Source organism: Penicillium concentricum (genome assembly GCF_028827145.1).
Source record: "Penicillium concentricum strain IBT 3081 chromosome Unknown utg000002l_segment0_segment0, whole genome shotgun sequence".
Lineage (NCBI taxonomy): Eukaryota > Fungi > Ascomycota > Eurotiomycetes > Eurotiales > Aspergillaceae > Penicillium > Penicillium concentricum.
In genome coordinates this window covers 2,920,437-2,933,124 of record NW_026622755.1, presented here as the reverse complement: position 1 = coordinate 2,933,124, position 12,688 = coordinate 2,920,437, and the positions used below count along the sequence as shown (strand labels likewise).

The following is a 12,688-nucleotide window of genomic DNA, read 5'->3' as shown; positions in this document are numbered from 1 at the left end:
TTTAGCTATAAAAGGACCCATCGAGGACTGAGGGAGATATATGAGTAAATTTTAAAGAGTCTCTGGTATTCAAACTATGGGAACCAGGGTATTTATACCCAGATAGAAATGGCAATCGAGCGGTCAGTCTGACAAACAAACATAACGACAGTCCGAAGATAATGTGAGGGCGGTCCGAGGACGGTCCGATTATGACAGGATCTTTTTCACATCCTTAAGGACTTCTTAGTAGCTATAATGACCTCTACTACCGCTAGTAGGACCTCTTTCACACTCTCCGCTCCAATCTCTAGAGCACTTCGGAAATCGACTAAGAGGGGTAGAATCCTTGACACCTCTGTACGTTCAATGGACGTCAATAATTATAGTTGCCTTCACATTCACTCCGGCGCTGTCGTGGGCGGGCTGAGTCTGCCGGTCTGCCAGCTGCGTGGTCGACTATAGCGCCTGCCGATTGTTGGCCACTCTTTCAATATCAGTATTGTGTCCGGAATGCGGCTTCGAACGGCGCATTGAGGCGAACGGGGGTATATCTCACTTGCTTTGTATGTGGTGCAGAATTCAGTCGGTTTTTATGTAAGAACTCGGATCTCCAATGCGTGTGATCTACAAGATGAGTTCTACGTTAGCTCCTTGTCTTTTCATAAACTCTAATCATGGAGAAGGGGTCGTTCAAATGCAGGTGGGGTGACAAATTTGAAACTGAAGAATGGAGCTGAAATACATTTATAGAAGTAGGCTGATCAGATAAAGGAAGATTAGACTGAATAAGCATCTCACAAACAAATCCCACTAGTCGTATCTCGAGTAGCTGCAGCATCCGTGGGATAGAACCAGAGAGACGAAAGCGACGAGGAGCGCGCAGGTTGATTAAACCTGCACTAGTCGCCATGATGAGTCGGGAATTCACGTCCGCACCGGGCCGGAAGCTGCAACGGGCCGCAGCCGCGGGGAAGTTACAAGACGTGCACGACCAGCCCCATTGGACTTGACTCCAGTCCTCAGTTGGCACAAGCATCACACTCGCCCCCGACTGGAGCCTGGTGGCCACACAGCTGGCGCACAAAGAGCCGTGCGGAGCGGAATCATACGGGCGAACAGATCATCTATGCCTGACGTGCCCATATAGCGCACCATGCGCAAACCGGCCGCGTCGAACCCCACGATATATGGAACGATCGCGTCAGTACGCCGCCGTGACGACGAAGGCCTGAAAGATTCTTCGTCGTTAGAGTCGTTAGAGTCGTTAGCTATGGTATACTAGGTACCTGGATAATTGATACCTGAGTTACTGATGCCTGGATAATTTCCATATTCCCAGCTCGGGTGTCGCCCACTCTCCCAATTCTCGCTTCATATTTGGAACGCGATTAGCAACGTGAGATCGAGGGGGTGTATCTCATTTTCTCCAGATCCTGGATTTGAGAGATCGTTTTGGAATTTGACGATTTGGTCAAGTGAAACCTGCAAAACAAATATGTCGAGGCCATGCTTTCTCTAGTAAGCCACTGTCGGTCATGGGCTCAAGTAAATTTACCTTTGTTTGTTGGTTGTATCTTCGAGATTGCGTGAAATGTGAAGTTGAACATGAAAGTAACATCAAATCGCACCTAACTCGAATTTTCGACTTCAGTTTCAGTCGTTTTTCAGTCAATTTGGTCCCAAGTGCAATTCCTTACCTGATCCATGGCAAGGTCGTCCTTCTCTTCGACCTCGATGTCTAGCATGTGATCTAGAAGTCTTCATTCACCCTCAGGGTCCTTCTGGCTACCGTTACGATATCGTACAAGTCGCTGTCCGGATCAATGCACCGCTGCCATGTGCAGCTCGCAGGCCCGCGCTCCATAAGCTGCTCATGTAGGGCATTGGTCAGCGCCCATATCGGGCGGCTGTGACTTGTCTGGTAGCCCTATTAGTAATTGCTCTAGTCATAGAAGCATTGGTGGCGCCAAAGAAGCGTGCTCAAATTCTTAGGTTCTGTGCATATTTAACATACCTGCAACAACCACTAGAATGAGGATAGCCTTGTAGTATTCCTTTCCTTATACACACCCACTCTCATAGCTGGACTAGGACGTTGAGCTGTCCATCCCTTTATGATGGCACTAGCTGATTGTCGGCCAGCTTTCCAATCAGCTTTAGTTTTGTCTCCATAGCCGAGGTAGAAACGGGTGATCGTGGGGTGGTGCGTTTTGGACAGGGTCGCATGGTTTTTTGGTCAGCGTGACAGGGGTGTGATGAGCGGCGGAGCTATATGCTATTTAGGACCTTCGTGACGTTGGCGTACGGCACTGCTTTTATCGCTTCCCAGACGTCCTCCGCGATGGAGTCCGGCTTGTCCATAATTCAGTGGGCCTAAGGACCACTCTTTGGGTGGAATCCGATGATTTTTATAATGATGGACAGGGTCATGGTGTTCTTCCATTATTTTTTATGGCCATATCAGTTGGGGCGTACCGCATGTGGATGCCGTATTTCTTGGCGACGTTGCTGTTGTAATGGATGTGCAGTGTGGTGGCGGTCAAGGCTCCGGAGATGACACTCGTCGGAGCGATGACTTCGCCAAATCCAAGTTCGCGGAACGGGGGGCTTTCGCTTTCTTGGTCAACGACCAAAGATAGTGATGAAGGAGAGTTCCGCACAGCAGATAATAATCGCCGTACTCATCTCACGTGCTCGTTCCTATTGGACCGTGTCTAGTGGTTTGTTGCAGAAGATAGTTGCAGAGTATAACCTCTAAAATAGTCCGTCATTGTTAGCTCCTGGTCTCTTATGACTTTTGGTCCTCGACTAAGCAGCAGTACCTTTTCAAGGGTTGCAGATGGTGTAGGAAATGTTAATATTGGACAGGATAAGAGGCAAAAGCACCAGGGAGAATTTTAAATAGAAATTCCTACGAGAAGGCGCATCTTCACAAAGAACAACTCTCACACCGAAAAGGAAAGACCAAGGTGACGAACGCTTCTTTCATATAGCCACAATCATAAGGCAAGTCAACATTTTGATATATCTAAGATCAGTCCTAGGCGGTGATGAATTATATAAATAGTAAGGTGTAAGTAATGGCAAAGTGAGATTGGGATGATATTTTAAATTAAACATGAGTATAATGCGAAGTGGAAGCCAAATGAGGTTTGACGATGTCAGTTGGGCCTTATATATTGAAGATGAGACTTGGGTGAGATGGTTTCATGACCGCCTAGGTGACTCACTCTACCTAGGTGTAATATTCCAGTAGACAGTAGACATTTCTACTAGATTCCATCAACTACACCCGGGTCGGTAATATAAACCTCCAGCTTCCAAGTCTTCTTGAAGGTATCGCCTAGCAAGATTGCCATATCTTGGTGATCGTTTCCGACGATGTTGTTCGCGGAGTCCAAAAGGCGCTCCATTTTGTAGTCTCGATCCGCTCGGAAGGTCCTGTACTGTCTCTGCACGGTCCTTTTCATGTTAATGAAATATCTGGACGCGATGACTGAGCCCAAGCTGAACACAGGCGAGTTCTTGACGTTTTTGTCGGTCTTCAAAGTCAGGTTGCCGAGTTTTTCGGCGTGTGTACGGCCCACGAGGGGGATTCCTCCGCGCGCTACCATAATCATTGGGAGACCGTGGACCCAGCCGAGTGGCGCAGGGTCCTCAGGTGTTTACTAGGGAAAGCTGTGCAGAATATGTCCGAACACCCAGATCCAGATCTGATTCACTTTCCGACTCATCAAGTACTCTGCGTCTCATATGATTGTGATGCGTTTGAGACATGTTTCATAGTGGCATTACGCAACATGGTCACATGCTCACCGACCCACTGCTCAGTCTTCCTGTTCGTCGGCCTTCATTTCCATCATAAGGTCAAGGAGATACTCGATCCGCCCCCTCCACCCCCTTCTGGCTACGCGCCCGATATGTCCTAAGTTACCAGACAAACTAAGCGTCCTCAAGGCTCGGTAGATATGAATGTTATCGAATGGCCATCAATGGACCAAATTAGAACCCTCATAAAGATCTATGGGGGGATATTTGGACGTATACCCACAACATGATTGTAAAGCTCTTCAAGTCCACACATCCCACTAGTCCAATCCCAGTCGCTCTTGGTCATCTCCACCCATCAATGCGATGAGCTGAACATCTTTCACCGCTTACTTGTTAACTTTGTGTTAGGAACACTGTTGGACATGGTTTAAGCGAATTCTCCAGAAATGGGTCTTCCATATCTCAGTCACTTGAAGCTACCTCGGCCGCGAGCGCTGCGTTCCTCACATCTCCCGCTCCCCTCATTGACCCAGCACGGCCTGTTACGCTTCGTCATCCACCCGGATGGCACTAATCCGTCCGTGGACGTCTCTGAGGCTCTGGTTGGTGCGTCTCATGATGGACCGTAAGGTGGGATGATGTGCTGTTTCAGGTTCACGAAAAATGGCGGAGGCTCTCCAGTTGTTGAATATGTTTTAGTAACCAGGTAGTACCAGCGGTTCGCTCGATTTGCTGCTGCATCTCGTCGTTGCCGATGGACTGGATAGGCTGTGGATAAGCCACCGCTATCTTGTTAGTTTTCTTTTCTTTTGTCCCCACGGTACGGGTTTAAGACAGGGAGATTGGATCTCACTGTTGTAGGTGTAGTTGAAAATGTGTCTTGTGTGGGAAAACGATGTGTGGCGTGAAAACTAGGTGCTTCCTATGATAGATTAAATTAGGGCTTGTCAGCTTTTTCTTTCGATGCAAATCTTAGTCACGGGCTGCAAAGCCTCACCGTTGGACATATGACGGTAGTGGTGGTAAATCAAGGGGATACTTGAAGAGGGAAAGAGAACACTCGGGAGGATCTTAAATAGCAATCGAGAAACTGCGCCTTCACGAGGAAGGTGTGACTGTCCCCTTCAAAGAGAAAGAACAAGACCAATATCAACTCTCCTGAGATATATATACCATGACCCATGTTAACATTTTTATAAACTTGGAAGAATCACCAGTAAAAAATAATATAAATGAGCTGCTCTCGACAATATAGTGCTATATAAATTATAGATCTCTGAAGGAAGAGTAAGAAAAATCGAGTCCTGGCGATACCTGGGCAGCGGAGGGCTATATAATCTACATGGACACCGTTTGCTTAAAGGTATGCCTTAGACTCCATGTAGTATCCAGCTTGATTGGCTGTCTTGATTTGCTGTTTAGAAGTATGAGCTTTCACATTCTCTCCTTTCCACTATTGTGACCCACGCAGGACGAGGTCCAAAGATGCAAATGCAATGTGTATATAATGTGATTAGGAGCCAAATTCCCAAATGCTTGAGGAAGTGAAATTAGGTTACAATAGCTTTAATCAAGTAGAACAATCGAAAGACCACAGTAGGATTATGTATATTTTGCTTAAAGAAGCCTGAACAATCTCCAAACCTCTCGCACCATCTATGTCATATACAGAGCTTGACGTCAAAATATATGCGGGTACCAAACTCGAACTTGAATATAGAAGACGGAAAGCCCTAACTCTTCGCGCTTTGTGTATGCGATATCTAATGCCCCATTGTAATAGCGTCTTCTATTTGGTCTCAATATCACCTCCTAAGCTTGATTCACGCGGCAACGCCTGATATCAGCATCATTCTTGTCCATCACGTCCACAAAGCTCAACTATTGTGCAGTCACATACAAGCACAGAATTGGGCAAGGCCCTAGTACTTCGAGCAAGCCTTTGATCTTTTCTTCGGCTTCACGTCCCAACATAGAGTACGTGGGTTGAAGGGACCTGGCTTGTACTCTTTATTGATTGATCCTTTTACTAGTCACTAGATGGAGACTGGCATTTTGTGCCTTCCAAATACTATTGTTTCGGCTTCTTATATGGCCATACATAATAACCTTATCTGAAGAACAATGCATCATGATCGACGACAGTATTCTATTAAGATGACTAGGTGCCGGCTAAGGTACGCCAACAAGTAGTATCTCACCAAGTAAAGCATAAGGCGGTGGCTTGTCTCCTTTAAATGAGTACGAAGCTTTCTCATGTTCACCGCGTAGTAAACCTCTCGTGCTTGGAGTGGCCATCCCGCAAGGACGCGTTGAAGACGCGCGCTTTCAGCAAACAATCTCTTCTTCGCTGATTCTTCTCACCTCATAAACCAAACCTTCGACAGGCATCAAAAACAGACCACCCACTCACTCACGATGGCTCGCAAAACGCCCAAGAAGCGTGGTACGACCCGCCAGCCTGTAAAGCGTCCGGAATATCCTTGCCCAGTGTGCATCGATCGAACATTCAAAACAGAACAAGGCTTCAACGACCATGTCAAGTTTGTACACAACATCTTCTCATGTCCGAAGTGTGACGAACTCTTTGCGGCTGAGGATGACTTGATTCGACACAGAAACGGCGCGCGCCATGGGAAGCCGGCATTCGGGGGCAAAGTGAAATCGGCTTTCTCTGCTTCCGTGTCTGAGACTGAATATACTTCTTCAATGCAGATGCCGATGCGGGTCCATCAACAGTCGTCGCAGGCCCGTCCTTCCATTGGCCAGAATCGTGAACCACCTACCGATGCCCGTTTTGATGCACCTGCGAAAGCCCGTGGTCAATCCCCCGCTCAGGGACATCAGCAATCCGCAGATCAGGTCCGTCAAACACACGGCCAGGTTGTCCAACCGCAAACTCATGTTCTTTCACCACAACCTCACATCTCCCGCTCACAAGCGAATATCGTTGAATCCCAGCCCTACCTCCATCCATCCGGATATCAAGTCTTCCGTCACCAATTCCCCGCTCAGGGACATCAGCAATCCGCAGATCAGGTCCATCAAACACATGGCCAGGTTGCTCACTCCCCAGCTCAAGTTCTTTCACCACAAACTCACGTCTTTCGATCACAAGTGAATGTCGATGAATCCCAGCCCTACCTCGATCCGTCAGAATATCAAGTCTTTCCAGTACCAACTCCAGTTAGTGACCGACAAACTCAGCTTTCTCAAATCCAAGCTGAAATTCGAAGTGAAATTGAGCACGCAGCTGCCCACGCACATCGAACACAGGCTCGGATGTCTCCACCACCAGTGCAGGTTTTTCAAACACCCTCTGAGGTCTATGAGAGACGACCTCGGGTTTACCACGCACCTGCTCAGGGCTACCGAGGATTTGCTCAGGGCTCTCAGCCCCAGTTGCACTCTCACTATTCCTCGACACAAGGCCCCCAGTCTTTCGAACGGGCCTCTGTGTCTTCAGGACGGTCGTCTCAGGCTTCTGGACGGGCGAGTCAGTCTCTTCGACATAATACCCAGGCACCCCCGCAGTATCCTCACCTTCCAGCACACCACTCTCGTCCCCCAGTTCAAAACTCAGAGTCCCGTGAAGAAGACTCTCACTTCCACATGCAACACTCTCAGATTCAAATTCAAATCCAAAATCTTCAGTCTCCACTCTCCACAACCCCCCTTCAACACTCTCAGTCACAGATGCATCACTCTCAAAATGAAATGCAAGTCCGCCAGCCTCCAGCGCAGACCTCCTCAACCCCCCTGCAAGACCCCGCCCAAGCAGAGCAACTTCCCTCACCACCAACGCACCTATCCGCCAAGCATACCACAACAGCCGAGGCAAACGACACGGTCACACCCGCCGCGACAGCAACGAACACCACATCCTCCTCCATGCAGCCAGAACCATCCACACAAAGCCTGTCATTGATCTATGATGGGTCGCGACACCGCTGGACAAATCTCGATCCGCTCGAACAAACCTTACTCCACAAATACGTCCTGGGAAGGTGCCACCCAGTCCAGCGCCTGCGTCATCAAGGCTACCACATCCCGCAAAACACCGACACAACCACCTGTCTGAATAAAGGGGAACCACATCAAACCCACAACTTCGCGTGCGGCTCAATGCGCCTTAAGGCGATCGTCATAAATTGCGAAACGATCAATACCACAAAATCAACGGCGGAGCTAGCTTTCATTGTCGCGATCGACTTCCTCACCGGTGAAGTCCTGATCAACAGCTACGTCGCGCCAACAGCGACTGTGACAAACTGGATGACTCCCGTGAGCGGGATCACGCAAGAAAAGATGGATGCGGCTGTCTTTGAAGGCAAAGCCTTCCGATCGAACCGCGACGCGCGCAACGCGCTGAACGGGTTTCTCGATCGTGACACCGTGTTGATTGGTCATGCTCTCCACCATGACCTGCGGACTCTGGGCTTGAGCCACGGCCGGATTGTGGATACCGCGCTGGTCACTGCTGAGGCGGTATTCCCTAACTTTTCATCGAAAAGTGTGTTGCCGCGGATTTGGCAACTGGGGCAGTTGGCGCGTGAAATGCTGGATCTTCAGATCCAAAAGCGTGGTGAGGGACGTAGCTCCCTTGAGAATGCTTTGGCGATCAGGGAGGTTTTGATTTGGTGTCTGCGTTCGCCTGAGTGCCTTCGGGCCTGGGCTGAAAAGACTCGTAGTCAAAACGAGCATATTCGGCAGCAGAGGAAGCGGGATGCTGCCAATGCCGCGAAATAGGGGGCCGGGCTAAGGCGAACTTGAGAGGATTTGCACTCTCAAAGTTCTGAGATGGAAGAGCGTTTTGAGAGATGGGGAGGGCAGGAATGAAGAGATTCTCATGCTGTCCACCGTCCCCGGTTGGCCGGTTGGCGGCCGACTGTGGGGCGGTGGACGAGTATGGGAAGTGGCCGGGGAGAAATCGTTCGAGGAATGTACATATGTATGAGTAAGCGTGGTTTTGATTATCTCTGCTCTATCTCTGTAGATTGGTGGGAAGGATAGACACTTCCCTTAGTACTACGTAGACAAGCAAATAGGCAATTAAGTATTATCGCCGTTGACAAAGAAACTAAATCACACAGAAGACATACGAAACAAGGAACATAACGATAATGGGGATAGGGGGAATTAAACGCCAAGTGTACAGAAACAGGGGAAAGGACAGGCATAACACACATAGACAAATAGACAGAGAAGCCAATTGGACCAAGAAGGCGATGAAAAACCAGAATAGGAGAAACACGCTCCATAGAGGTACGACAATACCTCCCCAGACTTCTCTATGCACGCATCAAAAATCTCAGAGACCAAAATTCGGCTTTAAACGCCTTGATCCAAGATAGGACGCATGACAAGGCCGATAACGTGTTTTAAAGGATACTTCGACTGGCCTGGCTACGGCTCGCCTGGCTGCGACTGGTAGCGCGGCTGGGATTGGTGCGACTAGGCTCGTCTTCCTCGAGAACATCGCTCAGACGCGTGGGGTGACGATGGCGCGGTGTCACGGACTCCCACCCAGTGCCAGGACCCCAGCCAGAGCCACTGTAGTCCGCAGCGGAGGTGGGCGGATGCGGAGCCTGCAGTGGGGCGGAAGAGGCAGCGGAGGTATAGGCGCCGTCGGGCATGTACTGGCCTTCTGGGTCATACTCTTCGCTTCCCTCTGAGGAAGGGCCAGGTGGATAGCTTACGGGGTTTCCATGCTGGTCGTGGGAGTAGGGAGCATAGTCTTCATCCCCGGCTTCACTGCTGCCGACGTACGAGCGCGTGTCGGGTTCTGATGTTGTGGGTCCTGGGTATGGAACAGAGGTGTTTTCGTGTTCATACAGTGGACCCGGGTAGGGGGCTTTGGAGGCAGGTGGGTCTACCTTTTTGGGTTCGATGAAAGGGTCTGACCCCGTGGGAGACATCGGCGTGCCATCCTCGTAGTATTGTCCGCCAGCGCCCCCTGTGGACTTGCCGTGGTATGAGTCGGTGCCCATGGTTGTGGCTGTCGGTCCGCCGGGGTATGAGCCCTCGCGAGTCTGCGGGCGAGTGGTGTGACGACTAGGGAGGCCAGAAACCATAGGCACAACCTGAACGCCTCCGACCAGCGTGGGCTCTCCATTGCGCAAGGAGTTGGTGCGGTCTCGCTCCTCTTGTTCACGGCGGCCAAGCTCCTCCCAGGCACGGCGTGCCTCCTCTTTGGAGATTTGGAGTTCGCGGCGCATCTCTTTGAGTAGCTCCTCGGCCTTGACTTTGTCCTTTTCGGCTTCCTGGGCGGCGGAAAAGGCATCGGCTCGGCCTTGCCGTTCTTCTTTGAGCTGCCGGTCCAAGTCTGCCTGCACTTCCTTCGAGCGTTCTTGCTCAGCACGGGTGTCGAAAAACCAGCGTTGGAACTTGCGTTCGGAGGAGGCTCGTAGACGTTGCAGTTCGACCACTGCATGGAACAGATTGGCACCAGCGGCAGACAAGTCTGTGATTTGGCGAGCCAACTGTTGGCTGATGGGATCACGCTCCAAGTCCTCGTTGTTTTGTTCGAGCTTGCGCATCCAATAGCTCGTAAGACCCTCCCAGTGTGAGGACAGTGTTTCCCATCGCTCGAAAGCATGCGGAAACCCAACGCGTTTCGGCTGCTGAAGAGCTTGGGGGGCACCAGGCTGTCCTGCGGGTAAGGCCTGGGTGGATTTGGAGACCCCAATTGGTCTGCTTTGAGCTCCAATTTCTGCTGCACTCTGCGAGCGACCGTGCTGAGGCTGGCCAGTTGCCTGTGTCGGTCGTGACTGGCTAGCCAGTTGTCCCGTTCCAGCTGTCGGCGGTGCGGTCTGGTATTCCGATGGTCGGGTACTCGGGGCAACCTCTGCTGCTGGTCGGTAGGCAGATGCTGGCCCTGAAGCGACGGGCATGGTCTGGGGTGGTCCTTCGGAGCCCCTTGGTGCTCGTGGGGCTCTAATTCTTGATTGTGAGGCATTTTCGGCGGCAACGCCAGCAGCGTACTGTTGAGCCTGGGCCTGTATCTGGGCCTGGGCTTCAGCATGAGCTTGTTGTTCTTGCTCCAGTTGTTGTCGTTCTAATTCTTCCTGTTCTCTCTGCTGGGCCTCGTGTTCCGCTTTGCGGCGAGCCTCTCGATCCCGGCGCTGTCTCATTATATCCGTGGGGGTCCTCATACCACTCGGTGGCTGTGATGTCCCTGAGATGGGGTTCTGCGGTACACGGGCTCCACCATTTTGAACACGGCTATTGCCCACAGGCCCAGCGGGGCCAGCGACGCCTACCATGTCTGACATAGAAGCATTCACCTCGTCCCAGTCAGTGGAGAGCTGTAGGGGTCCACGTATAGCTTCCTCGAGGGCAAAAAGGACTGCCGACGCGGTGCGCGACGAGACTCCGGTGTTTCGCTGCGGCCAGTAGGAGGTATTGAGGAGCTGGTATGGGTCGTCAACTGTAGACCCGTTGTCGTCGGTCTCCGCTTCGGAAAGGGCCGGACGTAGCGCTGCGATGCCACTGGCGGCGTGTTGTACAGATACCGGGGTTGTACGCGCCGGTTGGAGTCGATTGGGGTGTGGAACCCGGGCACCTAAAGATACCGTTCGACGGTGGACAGATTGGCGGACCTCTGTCTGGCGAGGGATACGACGTAAGGGACGCTGAGAGTCGGAAGCGCTCGGTGGTCGGAATTGGGGATCGGCTGATGTAGAAGGTCGTTGAACAGTCGGCTGGCGTTGCCGCGCAAAGGTCGTAAACGTTGATGGGTCGTAAGAGTCGTGGACTTCGTGAGAGGCTTTGGGGATGTGTCGAGACACCTCTAAGAATGGTGGGTAAAATTGTGGATTGGACGACAATGTGAGTGTTGCGTCACTGAAGCAGTAGATAGCTCTCAAAGATCGCGATCGCAAAATTCTCGATCGAGCTGAGAGTTCAGAGGATTCACAGCCGCAACGGCTGTATAAATCAATACTCAATGCACAATATAATGCAATTGAGAGGAAAACTGAAGCGATTTGAAATCTGGAGAAAAGAACGAGAAAGGGTATTGCGAGGTGGCTGGTTAATTGAGATGGCTGGGGCCGCAGCTCGAGCTGCAGCCAAACGTGTCTCGGGGATGAAGCGCCAACCTTTCACACTCCGGCTGCCCGGATTCAAATTCAAACAGATAAAAGATGAAGATGAATATTGGGGCTGTGAAGCCTAAAGAAGGGTAATGTTCTCCCAAGGCAAGAATGTTGGTGTGCCTGCCCTAATTCGCCCAAATCAAATATTTCTTTTGTTTTTTTTGGCTTTTTTTTCTTTTCAGAGCTAGGGAGTTCCAAGTAGATACCTAAGGTACTTTCAAGTATATCAGTTCTCAATATTCCAATGTCATCACGCGTCCAGATCATAATGTCACTGCGCAACCAATTCAGGATGCAATACCTCAATAATTAGCTGCAACCGAGTTAAGCCGCACAGACTGTGGGTATACTGTATCGAATAGTCCAAAACTATGTTTTTGAAATGCACATGTGTAGTTTGCAAGAAATCCAAAGAGAGCAGAAGCTCTAGGAATGAACTCTCGAAACATTAAAATTAATTTCGCCGTGCCACGGTTGACTTTCAAGGCTAATGGAATAATGGAATAATATAAACTATATGCGTTGGCAAATCACAGGTTTGGTGTCGGGCATCAATATATATATATATATATATATCCTAACTGATTCCTAACATGTAAAATATATATATGGCTTCCGTTTATTAGTACTGGACTACATATGTACTGTATTTATTATCATTTCTGTTTATCACAATACTAATATGAATCTTGGTTAGGATCCATTCTAATATTTTGGTCCACTTAGTTCGTTTTCGCGGTTATTGGGACGAACTACTTTCCCCACAGTTCCAATGGAAAGGGGGGATTTTTTTTTAAATTTTGTTGAACAATTTAGTAGTATCTGAACTAAATACC

The 12,688-nt window shown here is 50.0% G+C and overlaps 5 protein-coding genes across 5 annotated transcripts; 2 read left to right on the top strand and 3 right to left on the bottom strand.

Annotated features, from left to right (window-relative positions):
* Positions 1-1,017: 1,017 nt before the first annotated feature.
* Positions 1,018-1,357, bottom strand: N7517_004705 (uncharacterized protein; the record flags this gene model as incomplete). Its single annotated transcript, XM_056722435.1, has 2 exons — positions 1,018-1,210; positions 1,293-1,357. 2 exons carry the CDS (start codon positions 1,355-1,357, stop codon positions 1,018-1,020), a joined length of 258 nt encoding a protein of 85 aa, XP_056578685.1.
* Positions 1,358-3,254: 1,897 nt separating this feature from the next.
* On the bottom strand, positions 3,255-3,602 carry N7517_004704 (uncharacterized protein; the record flags this gene model as incomplete). The annotated part of the gene is made up of 1 exon (XM_056722434.1): positions 3,255-3,602. The coding sequence occupies one exon, from the start codon at positions 3,600-3,602 to the stop codon at positions 3,255-3,257; it is 348 nt and encodes a 115-aa protein (XP_056578684.1).
* A 597-nt stretch (positions 3,603-4,199) lies between these two features.
* Positions 4,200-4,382, top strand: N7517_004703 (uncharacterized protein; the record flags this gene model as incomplete). Its single annotated transcript, XM_056722433.1, has 1 exon — positions 4,200-4,382. The coding sequence occupies one exon, from the start codon at positions 4,200-4,202 to the stop codon at positions 4,380-4,382; it is 183 nt and encodes a 60-aa protein (XP_056578683.1).
* Positions 4,383-6,171: 1,789 nt separating this feature from the next.
* On the top strand, positions 6,172-8,502 carry N7517_004702 (3'-5' exonuclease; the record flags this gene model as incomplete). Its single annotated transcript, XM_056722432.1, has 1 exon — positions 6,172-8,502. One exon carries the CDS (start codon positions 6,172-6,174, stop codon positions 8,500-8,502), a length of 2,331 nt encoding a protein of 776 aa, XP_056578682.1.
* Positions 8,503-9,134: 632 nt separating this feature from the next.
* Positions 9,135-12,512, bottom strand: N7517_004701 (uncharacterized protein; the record flags this gene model as incomplete). Its single annotated transcript, XM_056722431.1, has 2 exons — positions 9,135-11,543; positions 12,498-12,512. The coding sequence occupies 2 exons, from the start codon at positions 12,510-12,512 to the stop codon at positions 9,135-9,137; spliced, it is 2,424 nt and encodes an 807-aa protein (XP_056578681.1).
* Positions 12,513-12,688: the final 176 nt, after the last annotated feature.